General features: G+C 46.3%; 2 protein-coding genes across 2 annotated transcripts; one reads left to right on the forward strand and one right to left on the reverse strand.

Moving 5' to 3' along the window:
- The first annotated feature begins 7,221 nt into the window (after window positions 1-7,221).
- Window positions 7,222-11,019, forward strand: LOC123450139. Its single transcript, XM_045127543.1, has 3 exons — window positions 7,222-7,522; window positions 8,426-8,701; window positions 9,449-11,019. Exons 1-3 carry the CDS (start codon window positions 7,427-7,429, stop codon window positions 10,667-10,669), a joined length of 1,593 nt encoding a protein of 530 aa, XP_044983478.1. The 5' UTR covers window positions 7,222-7,426; the 3' UTR covers window positions 10,670-11,019.
- A 5,985-nt stretch (window positions 11,020-17,004) lies between these two features.
- On the reverse strand, window positions 17,005-18,626 carry LOC123450128 (cytochrome P450 89A2-like). The gene has a single exon (XM_045127533.1). It carries the CDS (start codon window positions 18,621-18,623, stop codon window positions 17,013-17,015), a length of 1,611 nt encoding a protein of 536 aa, XP_044983468.1. The 5' UTR covers window positions 18,624-18,626; the 3' UTR covers window positions 17,005-17,012.
- Window positions 18,627-19,487: the final 861 nt, after the last annotated feature.

The raw sequence follows: 19,487 nt of genomic DNA on the forward strand, positions 1-19,487 counted from the left end.
CATTATTCTTGGTAGACCTTTCCTAAGGACTATTGGTGCTATCATCGATATGAAGGAAGGGAATATTAGATTTCAATTTCCTCTAAAGAAGGGCATGGAGCATTTTCCTAGAAAGAAAATAAGATTGCCTTATGAATCTATGATGATGGCTACTTATGGTTTGAGCACCAAAGATAACTATACGTGATTCCATCACCTTATGCCTAGCTAAGGGCGTTAAACAATAGCGCTTGTTGGGACGCAACCCAACGAATCTATCCTTTTTATTTCTGTTTTATGTTTTCCACACTTTCGTAATTCTGTTAAGATTGTGTTTTTTGTGTTTCTTTTGCGTTTGTGCCAAGTGAAACCGTTATGATTAGCCTTGGGGATGATCGTTTGATCATGCTGGAAAAGACAGAAACTTTCTGCTCATGAAAAGAATTTTCATTTTTTTTCTTCTGTGAGAGCTTTTCAGTTGATTCTTTTTGCTGCTGATTTCTACGTAAATTCTTCAGACTGTCGTAATTTTTCAGAAGTTTTGAAGTACCAGAAGTATACAAAGTACATAGATTGCTACAGACTGGTCTGCTGTTAACAGATTCTGTTTTTGTTGAGTTGGTTGCTTATTTTGATGAAACTATGGATAGTATCGGGGGTATTAGCCATGGAAGATTGAAAATAAAGTAACCCAACATCAACATAGGTAGAATTTAAGTTTGCTACAGTACCTAAGGAAGTGGTGATTTGCTTTCTTATACTAATGATATCACGAGTTTCTGTTTAAGTTTCGTGTTGTGAAGTTTTCAAGTTTTGGGTGAAGTTCTTATGGACAAAGAGATAAAGAGTGGCAAGATCTCAAGCTTGGGGATGCCCAAGGAACCCCAAGTTGATTCAAAGATGCCTAAAAAGCCTAAGCTTGGGGATGCCCCGGGAAGGCATCCCCTCTTCCGTCTTCAATCCATCGGTAACGTTACTTGGGGCTATATTTTTATTCACCACATGTTATGTGTTTTGCTTGGAGCGTCTTGTATCGTAGGAGTATTTTATTTTTGTTGTGTCACAATCTTCCTTGCTGCACACCTAGAGAGAGAGACATGCACTCACCGTGATTTTGTCGAGCTTCAGTTATATCCTTTGGTTAGGCAATTCAGCTCACATGTGTTTCACTTATATTTTTTGACCTAGTTGATTTTGCTCTATGTGCTTCACTTCTATCTTTTGGAGCACGGCAGTGCGTGGCGTGGTAGTTGATCTATGCTATGAAAGTAGTCTCAAAAGGGGTAGTTATCCAAAGGGATATGAAAACTTCCACCTTCATGTGCATTGAGTAGTTAGAGAAGTTTGATTCATCTCAATTAGTTTTGAGTTGTGGTTGTGGTAATATTGAAATTATACTAGTAAGGTGTTATGGATCTAGAAATACTTATGTTGAAGTTAGTGATTCCCGTAGCATGCACGTATGGTGAACCGCTATGTGATGAAGTCTGAGCATGATTAGTTTATTGATTGTCATCCTTTGTGTAGCGGTCGGGATCGCGCGATGGTTTATACCTACCAACCCTTCCCCTAGGAGTATGCGTTGAATGCTTTGTTTCGATTACTACTAAAACTTTTGCAACAAGTATATAAGTTCTTCATGACTAATGTTGAGTCCATGGTTTAGATGCACTTTCACCTTCCACCATCACTATCTTCTTTAGTGTCGTGCAACTTTCGCCGATGCATAAAACCACCATTAGCCTCCCCCAAAACAACCACCATACCTACCTACTATGGTTTTTTCAAAGCCATTCCGAGATATATTGCCATGCAACTACCACCATGACATGTGCCACCACTTCTACATTGCCATTGCATGATCATAAGATAGCTAGCATGATGTTTCCATTGATGTTTATGCCATGCTAGATCATTGTCACGGTACACTACCGAATGCATTCCATATAGAGTCATCATTGCTCTAAGTTTTGAGTTGTAAGTGTGATGATCATCATTGATGGAGCATTGTCCCATGTGAGGAAATAAAAGAGGCCAGCGAAGCCCATTTACAAAAAGAGGCCAAAGATGCCCACCAAAAAAAAGAGGCCAAAGAGCCCACCAAAAAAATGAGAGAAAAAGAAAGAAGGGACAATGCCACTATCTTTCCACACTTGTGCTTCTTAAGCACCATGATCTTCATGATTGAGAGTCTCTCTTTTTGTCACCATCATATAGCTAGTGGGAAATTTTCATTATATAACTTGGCTTGTATATTCCAATGATTTGCTTCCTGAAAATTTGCCTTAGGTCTTCGTGAGCAAGCAAGTTGGATGCACACCCACTAGTTTTCTTTAAGAGCTTTCACATACTCTTAGCTCTAGTGCATAATTTGTATGGCAATCCCTACTCATTCACATTGATATCTATTGATGAGCATCTCCATAGCTCATTGATATGCCTAGTCAATGTGACCATCTTCTCCTTGTTTGCCTTGCAACCTCCACCACACTCCATTCCACTTATAGTGCTAAAACCATGGCTCACGCTCATGTATTGCGTGAGAGTTGAAAAAGTTTGAGAAAGTAAAGGTGTGAAAACAATTGCTTGGCCAATACCGAGGTTGTGCATGATTTAGATTCGTTGTGCAAGGATGATAGAGCATAGCCAGACTATATGATTTTGTAGGGATAACTTTCTTTTGGCCCTGTTATTTTGAAAGTTCATGATTACCTTGCTAGTTTGCTTGAAGTATTATTGTCTCCACGTCAATAGTAAACTATTGTTTTGAATCTAACGGATTTGAACATTCATGTCACATAAGAGGAATTACAAAGGACATCTATGCTAGGTAGCATGAAAGCATAAAAAATTCATTCTTTATCACTTCCCTACTCGAGGACGAGCAAGAGTTAAGCTTGGGGATGCTTGATACGTCTCAAACGTATCTATAAATTTTGATGGTTTCATGTTGTTATCTTGTCAACTTTGGATGTTTTATATACCTTTTATATCTTTTTTGGGACTAACTTATTAATTCAGTGCCAAGTGCCAGTTCCTGTTTTTTCTGTATTTTTGACTCTTTTCAGATCTGATTTTGGGACAGAGTCCAAACGGAATAAAATCTCCGAAATGAATTTTTCCAGAACAGAAGAAGATCGGGGGACTTGAGGGCCAAGGCAGGAGGCCCACAGGGAGGCCACAAGCCCTGTAGCCGCGGCCAGGGGGCCGCGACTACCAGGCTTGTGGCCTCCCTGGAGCTTCCCTGCCCTAGCTCTTTGGCCTATATATTTCCTAAAATCCCAGAAAAAATCAGGGTGTCCACGAAACCACTTTTCTGCCGCCGCAAGCTTCCGTTTCCGTGAGATATCATCTTGAGACCCTTACTGGTGCCCTGCCGAAGGGGACTTTGGAGCTGGAGGGCTTCTACACCATCATTACCTGTCCAATGACTCATGAGTAGTCTACTTCAGACCTACGGGTCCGTAGTTAGTAGCTAGATGGCTTCTTCTCTCTCTTGGATCTTCAATACAAAGTTCTCCATGATCTTCATGGAGATCTATCCGATGTAATCCTCTTTGGCGGCGTGTTTGTCGAGATCCGATGAATTGTGGATTTGTGATTAGATTTTCTATGAATTATATTTGAGTCTTTCTTGATTTCTTATATGCATGATTTGATATCCTTGTAAGTCTCTCCGAGTCTTGGGTTTTGTTTGGCCAACTAGATCTATGATTCTTACAATGGGAGAAGTGCTTGGTTTTGGGTTCATACCGTGTGGTGACCTTTCCTAGTGACAGAAGGGGCAGCAAGGCACGCATTGTGTTGTTGCCATCAAGGGTAACAAGATGGGATTTCATCATAGATTTAAGATTTTCCATCTACATCATGTCATCTTGCTTAAGGCGTTACTGTGTTCTTACGAACTCAATACACTAGATGCATGCTGGATAGTGGTCGACGTGTGGAGTAATAGTAGTAGATGCAGAAAGTATAGGTCTATTTGTTTTGGACGCGATGCCTATATGTATGATCATTACCATAGATAACGTCATGACTTTGCGCGGTTCTATCAATTGCTCGACAGTAATTCGTTCACCCTCCGTCTACTTGCTTTCATGAGAGAAGCCACTAGTGAACACTACGCCCCCCGGGTCTACACACAATTATCATCCCAGCTTTTACTTTTACTTTGCTTTGTTTACTTTTTGCTTTCAGTTCTCACTTTGCAAACAATCTATAAGGGATTGACAACCCCTTCATAGCGTTGGGTGCAAGCTCTTTGTGTTTGTGAAGGTACTTGTGACTTGACGTGATCCTCCTACTGGATTGATACCTTGGTTCTCAAACTGAGGGAAATACTTACCGCCGTTGTGCTACATCACCATTTACTCTTCAAGGGAACATCAACGCAAGGCTCCAAGGCCGCGGGGGAATCCTTTGCGTATTTGTCAAGGAAATCCCTATAGGCGTAGCCAGCAGCAGTGTCGGCTACCAACTGCCCCTTTAGGAGTAGAGATTGACCCACCTACTTTAGAACAAAAAATTAGCGTCAACAGTATATCATTTAAGTTCCACTATTAATTTGGTCCGTTATCACCATTGGCACTATTTTCTCAAAATTCTAGATTGAAATTGGAATTTGGTTCATATGAAAAAGAAATGCAGAGAGGGTTCTTATAAAAATTGATGCATAGACATTTAACTATATTACATAAAAGATAGTATATTTAAAAAAAATAACGATGTAAAGAACAGTGGCGGGTGCACCTAGTGCACTATACATGTTGTGGTACGTATTGACTGACGTATTAGACCACACATCAACATTTAGCCTTATACATTTGTATGTTTGGATGGTTACCAAAATGAGTCATACCACTTATTTTAGTCACTACATAACTGATTGTGCGTTACAATGGAGAATAATTTTGTTGTAAGTGCTTACCTTGTTTTACCTACCATTTTATTAGAACATTAGAAGAGATGGCCAGAATTCCAGCTCTTTTTAAGATGGTTTCCAACATTTTGGCCTTTTGTATACTCTGGTGAAGTCAGCTTATCTTTTCTAGCCAACATTGGACAAAAACACATGAACCACCAAACCGCAACAATCGATCCTTTTATCCTTGGTTTTTTAGCTAACGTTTCTTTTGAGATAGAATAGAGATTTTCCATTAGGTAGAGCCACAAGCAATATCGGTGTGCACTAGTAAATTTGTTTTTCAGGGGTACTAGTAAATTTTGCTTAGGGCTCGTGCCGTGCCTCCTCCGGGCTTCGGCCAACGTAAAAAAACCCTTGTCAATGGAAAAAAGAACTCTTGCCAACAAAGCCACCCTTGATTCCTCCTGGAAATCAATCATGGGCAAGCATAATAATAAAAGTTGGCACACGGAGTTGACCTGTTGCAGGAAGGCTTACGCGTCGTCCGTGCGCAAGCATAACACGAGTGCTCCGCAAGACACAATGTCCATGCCAGCATTAAAAGGTGGTTGCGCTTGCACTGCACTGCACGGCCGTCTGGTCCACGCGGACCCGACGTGCGTGTGTGTGTGTGTGTGTGTTGGGTAGCCAAGCAAGGAAGGAAAACCACGCATGGTTCACGTGTAAAACTGCTGCAATTTTCTTATCTATCAGAAGAGAAGAAGAAACAACAATGCCCTCGACGATGATAGACACACGGCTTAGCCCACGCGCCTGAATTAATTAACATCGTACGTTCGAGTTATACTACAGCGTACCCAAAACAAGAACGCCTCCGTGTACCGGAAGTCTTCCTGCTGCTCGTCGGCGTCGCATCGTACGTTCATGCCTATCCACAACCACAAGCCAAACCAGCCAAGCCAACAGGTCTCCCCGGAGGAACACATGGCCGTGCGCCGGCGTCGGCGTCGCGCACAACCCAACGACGTCTCCCTCCCCGGACACGAATCGGATGCCGATGCCGATGCCGATGCCGCGATGCGTTGCGTGCGCGCACGCCCTCCCCTCCCCTCCCGCTCCCGGCCGACGGCGACGTGCAGCGGCAGAGGCAGACGACGAGCTGGAGCCGAAGAGAAAGCGACCGTCGGGGCGTCGCCAGCCACCGCCGTGTTCCCGCCGGGCCACCACCGGGGATTTTTCTCGTGGCGGAGACGGGCGGCGACCCGTCAGCACGCACCAACCCCCGACCCCGCGTTTGGTTCTGCTTCTGCACTGCACTACGATCCCTCGCCGTGGCCTCTGCCTCCCTGGACGTACACGTTCCTTTCCCCCGTGGCGTGCCCATTCGAACCGAGCCGCTGCCTGACGGACTGAAGGTGGCCACTAGAAAAATCTTTGGACAAATGTAGAAGAGAGGAGGGGAGCTCAGCATTTTTTGTGGGTGGTGTGCGGAGGGGCGTTTTCTATGCAAGAATCCGTTGGGCGAGCGAAAAAGATCTGAGATTTGCTAGTGCCTATTGCCTAGTGCACAGTAGGAGTATCTTAATGTACGATGGTGGGGGACGCAACGCAAGTTGGGGCCGGATGAGCTGCTCTGACCAGTCATGCTTTAGCCGTTTCCGGCCAAGTTGGTCGGCTGGATTTTTCCGCGCCGCCCCTTCATCCTCAATCGGTAACATACACATACATACATACATCACCATATCTCACGCGACCGCTACTTTTATTCATATATATATAAGTACAAATAATAAGTAATAACAGTACGCCGGACCCATTCTGTGGTAGTAGATATCATAAAAAAAAAATTGAGGAAGATATCATCAACTTGATGGGTCGTCAAACGGCCCAACTAAAAAGGCAGAACGTGACCGAGACAATGCGCCATGGACCCGCCGATCAGCATTCAGCAGGCAATGCGCGCACGCACGCACGCTACCTCGCCGCACACCGCAACCATCCGTCCCCACGTCAGTCAAAGTCTTGGCACCACACACGCACCCCATCCGTAGCCGTAGCCCGTAGCGGTAGCCGTCCCGCGGAAACAGAGCTGCCACCGGCTCATCGTCGGTCATAGCCGGTGTCCGTTCCGTGTGTGGTGGCGTGCCGTCCACCGCCACGGGGAAAACACCGGCCGGCGACCTGCAGCAACCGGCGAGGAACACATACAGAGGCGGCAATTAATTTTGACCGGAGCGAGCCGCCCCGTACCGAACCCAACCCCCCGACCCGACCCGAGAGAAACAACCAGCGGGGGGGGGGGGGGGGGGGGTGTCTGACTCTGACCGCGCCGTCCGTCCGTCCGTCCGTCTATATCTACCCCCGTCCGGCGGGGGGAGGGGGCACCGACCCAACGGACTCGCCGCCCTCGCTTTACTCATCCTCATCCTCCCCCTCTTTCTTCTCTAGCTTTCTCTCCTCTGCTACGCCTCCGCTCCCCGTCGCTTCCTTCCTCCCTTCATCCCGCCCACGCCCCTTTCCCCGTCCCTTCCGTTCGCAGCCGCGCGGCGAAGCACGACCGGAGGAACGCGCGGATCGCGGCTGATGGCGTCCCCGGCGCGGCCAGCCTCCGTCTCGGGCCCCTTCGGCATGTCCCCCGACCTCGCGCGCTGCTCCTTCGACCACACGCTCCGCAGAGAGGTCAGCTCCCCCTCCCCTCCCTCCATCCCCCGCCAGATCCGTGCCTCGCTCATGCCGCTTCTTCTTCTTGCTTCTTGCTTCCGACGACTAGTTGCTTGCTCCCGGGACCGCGCCGCGTATCGCGTGCTTCCGGCCCGCCGCCCGCCGCGGCGCGGTTCGAGGGCGGCCCAGGATGTGCACGCTGTTCCCGCCTCGCGGCAGATTCGGGACCTCGCTTGCCATTTCTAGCACCACGAGTTTGAAATCTGCCAGTACCGGTACATAGATTGCACCGCTCAGCTGACCCATCTGGGCAGGGCAAAGGATTTGGGAGCCTGATGCGGGGATTCCGCGGTTCGTTTCCGGCGGCCAGCGAGATTCAACCCCATTTCTGTATCATTCCTCACCGCTGCCATGCCATGGCTCCTGCCGTCAACTGCTTGCGGCTGAAGTCGGGACACAGACTTGTTCTAGGCGCTGCTTCCTTCCTATCCCACCGCGTCTCTAGTCAAACTATTGTTAAACTTGTGTTTCTCGTCTCATTACTGTTATAGCAGAATTTCACAAGATAGTCCCGTCGCTATCTATTCTAGTCTAGATCCAATGCATATAGCTGAAATAAGCTGCTTCTCAAGTTTTAACAACTGGTATTACGGGCAAATTTCTTGTTACACAAACGAACTCTGTAACGCCACCTATGGATGTTGATGTCAGTCCCCGCCTTATCGTCAAACATGTTGGTAATAGAATGGTAGCTCAAGATTCAGTTACTTGTCTGCTGTGCAACTAAGAGACTGGCTTGAATGATGCTTACACTAGCCGTCGATTCATCATCCTCTGTTTTCACCTTACCTCTGCCTTTATGCTAAATTTCCTGTGCTCCTTACTAATACTAATTATTTCTTCTGTTCTTCGACGAAGCAGGATTTTCAGGACAACAGGCTGCTGAGGTCACTGGTTAGCATGCGCGACCAAGAAATCCATTCCAAGGAAATTATAACGGAAGCTATCGAGAGCTGCATGAACAAACAAGCAGAGAATCTGGTGAATTCACTGGATGTCATCAGTGGAAGGCTGTCGCAGCTGGAGTTGTACTGCTATAAGCTTGAAAGGTCCATTGGAGAACTGCGAAGCGACGTAATGGATTACCACAGCGAAGCAAACCTTAACTTCCGTGGCCTTGACAAGAACGTCAAAGAGGTATGTCCTGTTTTACGCCGGCACAGGGACACACAGTTTTTGAGCCTTAAAGCCAAATTACATTATGTTGCTTTCTACGAGTAGTATGTAAATTACCGGTCTCATCTAGTAAATGCATTAAACAGTGGATTATGTTTGCCTTGTGCTGTGAAAGTTTCATGGTTTAGTTTCTAGTGTCCTCTAGTTAGATTTTGTTTCCTGCATCTACATCTAGTAGAACTGGACTAATGCCTGGGCTACAGTTTGTCCATATAAAAGGCAAATGGTTATTTACTTGGGACTAAAATCTGAACATGCGTATTCCCTCTAGTTGTAACTGTGAACGGCACATCATCTACTTGGTCACACACTGATTAGCTACTCGTAAGATATCACACATGTAGTGTTTTCGGTTCTCATATCGTGATTGGCCAATGGTTAATCTACGTACCATTATATCTGGTAGTACTGCAAAAAGTTAAGTTGTGATAAGGTTCACAACAGGGAACGGGTATTTAACTGGCTTGATGCGATTGGTTAATCCATGTTGTAGGGCTGTCGGTTCTTGCTAACTGCCTCTTTTTATGGTCATGTTAGGCACCACCGGGCATTTTAAGCAAAGCTTGATGATGTAAATACTTTAGTAGTGGTAGTCAATCAAGCTAAATAGCTTACTTTACATCCAGTTTTCCTTTCAGTAACTGTGACCCATTAGCTCTTGAAATGTGCTTCAATGCATAGCTCATGATGGAACCTACTTTGCTGCAGGTTCAGAAATGCGTACAAGTTCTGCAGGATAAGCAAGAGCTTGCTGAAACTCAAAACGATCTAGCTAAACTTCAGATTGCATATGAAGATCCTGCACAAAAGAGTGAAGGTACTGCCCCATCAGTTTTTATGGCCAGGGAAAATGATGGCAGCTTCCCAGGTGCAAAACACGAGCTCGCACTTGTCCCGCTGCACCAAGTAAATGCTACGCAGTCTCCTGCTATGCAATTCCAAAGTTGCAACGGGCTTATTCTACAGCAACTTGTGCCTGTCTCTTTGAGTACCCAACAAGATCAGCCACACTTGAACCAACCTACTGTTTACCGTACGCAAAATCAATGTCATCCGGAGCACAGGCAGGCCCAAACATTTCAACCTGCACCGCAGTCTATGCAGCCGCAGGCCCAGAACCCTCGGCCACAGACTGTAGTTGAGGTACCCCCTATAACTAGTCAGGCACCGGAGTTCTACATCCAAGCTCAGCACCATTGGCAACATCAAACAGTCCAGGATGTTCACTCGCAGGCAAGGCAACAACAACCACAGCCCCAGGTGGCACAACAGCAGCAGTACCACAACATGCAACAAGTTCCAGCTCAGATGGTTCAACTGCAAACATCTTCTCCGCAGGCCCAAAGTGCGCCTCATGTCGCCCTGTTCTATCCTCCTTACGGATCCCAACAGCCCGCATGTGGTAACACCGAGACACTTTCTAGAGGCATGGTTGTGCAGCCTGCCTATTCTACGATCTCTTCTTCCCAGCGAAAGCATCATGAAGCTGCTCCTGTTTACGTGCAAAGCAGCGCCATTGCTGTTCCTATGGCAGAACATCACATCCAGCACCAGCAGACCCAGCAGTTTCATTCGCCCGGCAATGGCTCATTTGCACCTCAACAATGCAAGGTTGGACCCTATTCAGTCCAGGGCGGTGCCCAGGCCTACAACACCGTATATGGGAGCCCTCCCAACAGTGCTGCCACTTTTGTTGCTGTCCTTCCTCAGCAAGCGCAGGCCAGTGCTCCGATGATGCTCCATCACTTAGGACCCCAGCCCGTGCAGAATCACCCTGCAGACATGGCTGACAAGGCTGTTCGAATGGGTTACTTGAATGATCATGCCGAGAACATGCCGCGCCGAATGGTGGCCACAGGCCAGCCCGTAGAGTACAACACCTTCCATGACGGGCTGAGCTCTGTTGGCAACGCGGCATGGTCTGGCTAATTGACGATGGAGAAGTCGCATGTGAAGCACTACATCTGCTCCTGCGACTTTTCTCGTGCGATATACTGTGACCATCTTATTGTGATGGGAAGCTCGATTTTGAGCATCCCTACGGTATTTGCTCTGGCATCTTTTATCAGCCGGCAGATTGTTACTCCGTATCCTTCAGCTTACTTTTTTCAGCTGGATGATCGCGATGAAATAAGAATGATAGGTTAGTTGAGTGGTGATGATGTTGTCGGCATTTGTCCCATTTTTAGTGGACGCGTATGCTTGCTTGTAACCTGTTGTGGACTTGCATTTGCATGTTTGCAATCGATATGGAAATATGAGAAATTTGTTGGTTTTCACGTTCTTGTTCAGTGTGTGCTCATCTGTTCACCTGCTCGTAGCAGTTGGCGTATTGCCGGGTTTGTGTTTACCATCTGCTTGCCAGTGATTGTTAGTACTTGATATGAGAAATTCACAGTGGTTTGTCTGTGGCTTAAACGAAAATCAGCTTCGGGGGAACTAACTGTGGACAAGGTCCATATACATTTGTCAAAACCCAAGTGCCATAAGACAAATTGCTACTGAACTGAACTGAGAGGGAATACTCATTCTGGAGAACTAGCTCTGCTTTAAATTGCCCCCATTCCAAGCAATGAGGATGCCCCTACTGATGGCAAGTACTCAAACTGAGCTGAATCTTCTTGGACAAAATGTCCTGACATAGTTCATATCAAACACTTCTGTTTTAGTTTCCTTCATGCAGCGGATGGAAATAGCAAACCCCTAATGTTTCAATTTTAAGACATTATTCCCCTGTCTGTTGCCATAATAACACAAATCAGGTTAACAGGTAACAATCTGCTACTGTAACTGACACTATTCAAGTCAGCCAAAGCCCTTGCAACAGCCATAAATCCAGGGACCAACCACAGAATATAATGAACTTTGAGGCCTGATCATACACGGCACAAGTCATCAAGTGTTCTGCCACACAATCCATTACATGCATCATAGGGTTTCTAGTAGAATGACTAGTACATCCCAGGCACTCAAACCCTAGTAAAAACTTGTGAATTTTTGTGATAATCATGGATGACTTCAGGTGTTTTTCTTCCCCTGTTGCTTACCTTCCTTCTTTTTACCCGGGCCAGGTTGCTTGGTCACGCCCCTCTTGTTGGCCTGGGTTACAGGCTTATGCTCTAGCTCCTTACTTGAAAGTGAGGGTTTCAACAACTTACTTTGGTCTCTCAGGTGGGTTAACAAATGTCCAGTGCCTCTTAACTGAATGGGAATTGGCAGGATACAGTTGCCTTAAAAAATAGTGTTGGCAGTAAATTGAGGAACAAAAATCTAAGACTCAAAATTATCTACTCCCTCCATTACAGTTTAGAAGGCGCGCATAAACGATCTCTGGGACCAAGGTGAATCTTGATTGACTCTAATTTTTTACAAGTGCTCACATAATAACCACATGACGCCTAATTATTTGAGAAGATAATACATAGTACTCCCTTCTTTCCGGTTTATAGGGCTCAAATCTGAAATCTCATCAACCAAGGTGAATTGTGAGTGGATGACACTAGTTTAAACTAGCCAATTAAATATTTCTCACATATGCAATTTCCAAGGCAATAAATGTAGCATCCTTCCTTTCATTGGACTTGCATGGTGGACGTAGAAAACGATGCATGCATAGCCACTCATCTCCTTTCTCTAAACTCTATGAATTAAATATGGCGTGAGACTCAAAGCACTTTAACTCACTTATACTCAAAATGAGCCTAATATAATGGAAATCTGAAATTTTTAAGATGAACCCTATAAACCGGAAAGGAGGGAGTAACTCACACAACCACTAAACGAGGAATGCATGCAGCCTACTACATCTTAGGTTGTGCACCGTGACCAAGAAGGAGAGGAAAACAAGAAAATTAATGTGATTTTGATAATTAATACTATTGCATGCAATGAACTGATCACTGCACGTCGTGCTAGTTAGTCTCAAGTTATTAAAAACATACACGCGCCACGTCTCTTATTGGTTGATTCCTTTATTCATGTCAAAAAACAAAAAACGAGAAGAAAGTTAATGCACCGTGTCTAAGTGTTTTGGGATTATTTGATTTTCGTAAGATGATTTATAAATCGAAACGGAGGGAGTAGTATTTTTAGTTAATCAAATAGTAAATGTCACGCAACATAATCCTCTTTTATTTTAAAAATACATGTAAACGAAACTGCGCCTTCTAAACCGTAACGGAGGAAGTATCAGTTTACATAATAGAAAAACATAAACTGTAAAGAGCAATCCCGATGATTTGCATTGGTCCTGTTGCTTAGTTAGGATACCTGTTTTCTTCTAATCCAACATAAGTGGGGTGGTGGCGCAGTTGGCTAGCGAATAATCATGAGGTCGAGAGTTCGAGCCTCTCTCACCCCACAAAGGAAATAAAAACCATCGTTGTGATGAAACGCTCTACGGCAACTTGGGTCGCCGCATCTCCACCTGAATCTCTCTAGGTGTGAAAATGAGCAAGTCTGAACCTGGTCTAACTATATTTTTTTGGTAAGTCTACCTTCTGTCCCTGAATTAAGTCCTTCCCCTCTGCACTGCTGTCGCCGCTCCCTTACCGAAGCCGCTTGACCTTTTCGATGATAGTCGGGAGGTCTTCGTGCACGTGTTCCTAAGGAGCAGTGCCTTGAAGCTGTAGTCGTTTTTTTTTTAGTTTTTAGTAAGTCTACCTTCTCTCCCTGGATTAAGTCCTTCCCCTCTGCGGCGTTGTCGCCGCTCCCCTATCGAAGCCTACTTAACCTTTTCGATGATAGTCGGGAAGTCTTCACGCACGTGTCCCTAAGGAGCAGTGCCTTGGAGCCGCAGTCGTGTCCTTCCCCTCTGCACTATTGTCGCCGCTTCACTAATAGACCCGGCTTGACCTTTTCGATGATAGTCGGAAAGTCTTCATGTATGTGCCCCTAAAGACCAGTGTCTTGGAGCCGCAGTCGTGGTCAATGAACATAGTAAATGTTACATCAAGGTCACTAGACCATTGAATGACCACTACCGTCGCCGGAACGAACCACTTCCCTAGGGCCTCCACAAAACATCACAGTACCTGTCATTGTTCGCCATTTCAGGAAAAAATTACCTAGAACAAGCAGATAAATAAATTTTAAAATATACATTTTTTTTGGGATCACCTCTACTTAAAAAAGACATATTAACTGCTAGAAATTTGGACAAACGAAAATAAATCAACGTTCCACCATGAATCCCTGCGAAGAACTGAAAAAATCTATTACATCACCACATGACTAAGAAAAGGGCATGACCTCTCCATAAAAATATGCACAGTAAGTGCTAGAAATTTGGCGAAACGGAAATAAATCAATGTTTCACCAAAACTTTAGCGCTTATAGTATGAATCCATGTGAAAATCTTAAGACATTTACTACAACACAATATAAGTAAAAAACAAATAAAAAATGTGCATGACACATACATAAAAATGGACACATTAAGTGCTAGAAATTTGGCGAAACAAAAAAAATCAATGTTTCGCCAAAATTTTAGCGTTTATAGTATATATCCCTGTAAATAACTGAAAACACCTCCCAATCTACAATTAAAAACTATAGAAACTACAACTACAAACGAAAATTGCTTTCGGAGACCGAGCTCCATGGAGGCCATCTTTTTCAAAATTCAAAATTTGCCAAAATTCAAATTTTTACAATTCAAAAAATTCTAATTTCTTTTATAGATATACATGGAGGCAAAATGTACTTGTGCGTAAATTTTCAAAACAAAATACGTTGAAATGAGGGTTGTGCAAAAAAACGAAAATCTAAGGCTTTTTAACACATGATACTATTTCAGAAATTTCTCTTTTTTTGTACAGGTCGCTTTTAAAGGAATTTCATTCTGAATTTTTACATATATCTACATTTCATCGTTGGATAGTTGCAACTTTTTTGGGATTTTTAAAGATTGAAAGATTGAAGTTTGATTTTTTTTAAAATAAAATGGCTTCATGAAGCTCGCAAAACGCCATACTCAACTATAAACTACAATAAGAAACATTAGAAACTACAACTAGAAACTATTAATCTATAACTTCTCAAAACGACAACAAGAAACTACAAATTAAAACTATATAAACTACAACTGCAAACTACAATTAGAAACTATCAATCTACAATTTATCAAAACTACAATTAAAAACTGTATAAAGTAGAAACTATCAAACCAGAAACTAGAAACTATAGAAACTAGAAACTAGAATTTGACAATTCATAACCCTTACCCTTCCGTGTGCGTGGTGGCCGCGGCCATGCGTAGCAAGGAGTTGGGCTGGAAAGAGAGACGGGGAAGGCGATGGATTACCTGCCGGAGCGGAGGGCAACGCCGATGGTGCGGCCGACGAATCGAGGAAGGTGGCGACGGGGAGGCCTGCGAATCAAGGGCGATGACGAGTACGGCAACAATGGCGGCCTATGAAAGGAGAGGACGGTGACGACGACAGCGGACGAAAAGAGAGGACCCAGACGGCGACAACGGACGGAAAAGAGACGATGGCGGCGACAACGACAAACGGAAGGAGAGGACGACAACGATGACGAGAGCGGCATGAAGGAGAGTGAGAGTGAAGTGGGCTAAGTGGGTGCGCGCATGCAGATAAAGTTCATCTGACGTAACGGGCACGCCAAATGACCCGCCACTGCTACTTTGGTGTGGCGGACAATCTGCTAGTCAAATTTGAACAGTAGAGGTAACTTACTTGTGACGGGTTCGACATACCACACGCCACAGGTAATATCCATATCAATCTTTTTATTGGAGCTGGTTGCAGTCATTTAGTTGTGGTGGGGTCTTTGGCATGACCGCCACTGTTGCCTACAACACTAGTGTCGGGTTATCCTAGCCACTCATCATTGTAAAAGTTATACACATGGCCACACTCAGCGGTGCATATCTGTGGTGAGTGGTGTATTCCGCCCGCCACACCAGTGGCAGGTCAGCCTAGCCACTCACTACTGTAAAAATTATGCAAATGGCCACACTCAACGGTGCATATCTGTGGTGAGTGGTGTATTCCGCCCGCCACATCAGTGGCGAGTCAGCCTAGCAACTCACCACTAGAAGAATACGTGGACACGGTCAGGGATGCATATTTGTGCCGAGTGGTGTATTCGCCCGTTACTGATGTGTCTGTAGCTCTGACGGTTGTGTCATGACACCTGTCACTAATACTTCTTCAAATTCGCTATGGTGGGTAGTAAGTTACACACGACATTAAATTATTCATCTATAATCCCTTTTCTAATAGGGAAACATTTGGACCCGAGGCGTCGTCCGAACCGTTCGGCCGATCGCTCGCGACCCGCGCTGGTGGCTGACCCAGTCACATAACATTTTTTGTTTAGATTTACTACATTCGGCGTTTAAATTTGCTACAAGCGTTTCCCATTTGCTATAATTCATTCATTAAAAAAGCTGCATCCATGTTTGGTTGTAACCTGAATTTCTCGAATTTTTTCGTTACAAACGGCGTTTGATTTTTTGCTACAACTAGTGTTAATTTTTGCTACAACCGGTATCATTTTTTGCTACAACCGTTCACTAAAAAAAGTTGCATACATGTTTATCAGAGTTGCAATCCGAGTTTACCGAATTATTTTGCTACAACCCACATTTTGTTTTGCTACCAGCATCATCAACGTTGTTTTTTTTTTGCAACGACCACGTTGATATCTTTTGCTACAATCATATTTTTGCTGCACCCGTGATCGAAATTTGCTACATCGTTGTTTATTTTTGTTTCAATCGATGATTTTTGCTGCATGAACAGATCTGACGATTAAACCAGATTCGATCTGACGGATCGGGCGGCTCGCATGCGACCGACTGAAAATTTCGTCCGACGCGCCGGTGCAGAGCACTGCCCTTTCCAATAATGTGAGGATGAAGGGGAACCCTGAACACATGATTTTTAGAAGGCCGGAGTACATCTCCGCTTCCCGGAACAGGATGAAGAGCAACATGCGACACAAACAACATCGTCAAAGGCTCATCACACAATGCATGAGAATGTTTCATATAACCAGATCTTAGTGAAATACTACTCTCTCCGTTCCTAAATATAAGTCTTTTAAGCGATTTCATTAAGGGTTTACATACGGAACACAATGATTGAATCTATACTTTAAAGTATGTTTATATACATCCGTATGTAGTTCACTAGTGAAATCTCTACAAAAACTTATATTTAGTAACAGAGGGAGTACATTGCAACGTATTCCCGCCGCAACACTCGGGTGTCATCTTGTTAACTACGTTTGGCCGGAATATTTATTACAAGTGTTGTTGAGTTTGCATGTTGGGCTTTCGGGGCACAAGGCGCGGGCGCAGCGGCTTCTCCATGACAACCATGAACTCGAGTTTCTCCGCCAAGTCGACCTCGTGGCCGGCCGCTTCCTTCCACTCGAATTCCCTCACCATGTTGGCCACCAGGTAGAGCAGGTGAAGCACGGCAATGTTCAGACCGGCGCAGATCCTCCGGCCGACGCCGAACGGCATCATTCTGATCCCCGTGCTGCCTGTCACGTCCACCACTTTGCCTTGGCCGCCTGCCAAGAACCGCTCTGGAATGAACTCCATGGGCATGTCCCACTCCCGTTCGTCCCTGCCCATCTCGGCCACCATGAAGTTCACCGTGGCACCCTTGGGGACGAGGTACCCGCCGACCTCCACGTCCTCCGATGCCATGTGCGGCAGCACGAAGTGCACCGGCGGGTGCATCCGCAGGCCCTCGAGAACCACCGCCTTGAGGTAAGGCATGCTCTGGACGTCTTCCTCGGAGACCTCTTCATCGTCGTCTCTTGTCCTGGCTTTGATCTCCTCGTAGAGCCTCTCCTGGATGGCCTGGTTTTTTACGAGCTCGGCCATGATCCACGTCAGTGCGGTGGAGGTGGTGTCAGCCCCGGCGGTGAGGAACTCCGAGCAGAGGTTGACCATCTCGTCGTCGGTGAGTGGGCGGTTGCCCTCCTCCGGGAGCCTGACGTCGAACAGCGTGTCCACGTACGCGTGCTCCAACGTGGTTTCTTCCGATTTGCTCCGCCTCCGCCTCGGCTCGCGCTCGCCGCCGCGTTTCTTGCCCTTGTAGTCGTACTCCCTGCGCGCGTCGATCAGCGGCAGAAAGAGCTCCCTCTGCCGCCGCCGCAGGGAAAGCATTGTCCGGACGCGTCCGGCGAAGAGGCGCTCGGCGACCGACGGGAGGAAGGCGAAGACGGACATCTTGCTGAACATGTATCGCACCTGGTCGTTCTGCGCGGCGGTGATGGCGCGCACCAGGTTCTCGTCAAGCCTCTCGCCGAAGCACATGGTCAAGAGGAGGCAGAACACGGCGTGTTGGAACGTGGCCCTGACCGGGGCAGGCGCCCCGCCGCCGTCGGCCTGGCGCCGCAGCTTCTCGACGAGCACGCGGCGCGCCCAGAGGCGCGCGGGCGTGAACCGGCGTGCGCGCGACGGGTGCAGCGTCTCGGCGACGAGGTTGTGGCGCAGGAGGCGCCACACCGGCCCGTAGCCGGCGCGGGTCACGGAGTAGTTGTCGTCGGCGCCGAGGATCCTGGCCGATGCGAAGCTGGGGCGGTCGGCCATGGTGGCCCCGCGCTGGACGAGCGCCGTGTGTGCGAGGCGTCGGTCGGCGACGAAGATGGCCAGCCGTGACCCCACTCGCAGCGACACGATGGGGCCGTACCGCCTGAACAGGCGTTGGAGCAGGGGCTCCGCCTCGGCCGGCGAGCTCGTCAGCCCCAGCCACGCCGCGCTGAAGAGCAGAACCAGGGACGGCGGGCCGGGCGGGAGGCGCTTGCCATCGCCCTGGCCCCGGCGGAGACGGAGGAGTAAGAGGAGGGCGAAGATGACCGTGGTCGCCATAAGGAAGAACAAGTGCAACGTTGCCATGGCGTGCTTGCTGCTCTGGCGTCGGTCAGATTGCTGCCATTTTTATAGGCCCGTCGTTTCGCGGTGCATGCTGCTGTAGCGTCGGTCAGATTGCTGCCACGGTGCTTGCTGTACCTGTAATGGGAAGGAAGAACGTTAGGGCGGATCACGGAAGATCCCGTCTTTCTCGCTCGCACACAAGGAATTAATGCAGACGTGGAAGAAGGCGATAATATAATTAACTAAAAATCATTTCCTAAACTGAAAAAACAAATTAATGAATGTGAATGATGTCATGTGTGAGTGTGAGGCAATTCATCAGTAATTACTGATCACAAACGAGGGGGAAAGGCCTGCTGCATGCATGAGCCGATTAATTGTTGATTTCAAACGCGGCAATTCATCAGAAATTACTGCATGAATAGCTTTTGATAGTACTGTACTCCGTATGAGCCGCCGATTGATTCCATACGCGCGGATAACGGACTGCATGCGCATGAGCCGCCGATTGATTCCATACGCGCGCAGCTGTATATGTACATCAACTATTTGTATACTTCTGCTCCGATATTATGTCAACGATTCACGATCGAGGATCACGTTCGTTCGGCGCCATATATCTGTCGCAGACTCCACAGGATCAAAACCGGTGATACGCTACCTGTTCTCCATGATCCGCGGACAATGAGACCGGCAAAAGGATGGAGTTTCGGTTCATATTACTAGTCATCAACCTTAAAAAATTGTTGCATGAGATTTTACATATGAATTTGGCATTGACAGGAAATAATAGGCATATTGTTAAAGTGTTCATAATCAAATATGCATGTAAAATATTTTCTAAAAAACACTTAAAAACAACCTGCTGATATTTCACGCACGTAA

The sequence above is a fragment of the Hordeum vulgare genome, chromosome 1H, assembly GCF_904849725.1.
Source record: "Hordeum vulgare subsp. vulgare chromosome 1H, MorexV3_pseudomolecules_assembly, whole genome shotgun sequence".
NCBI lineage: Eukaryota > Viridiplantae > Streptophyta > Magnoliopsida > Poales > Poaceae > Hordeum > Hordeum vulgare.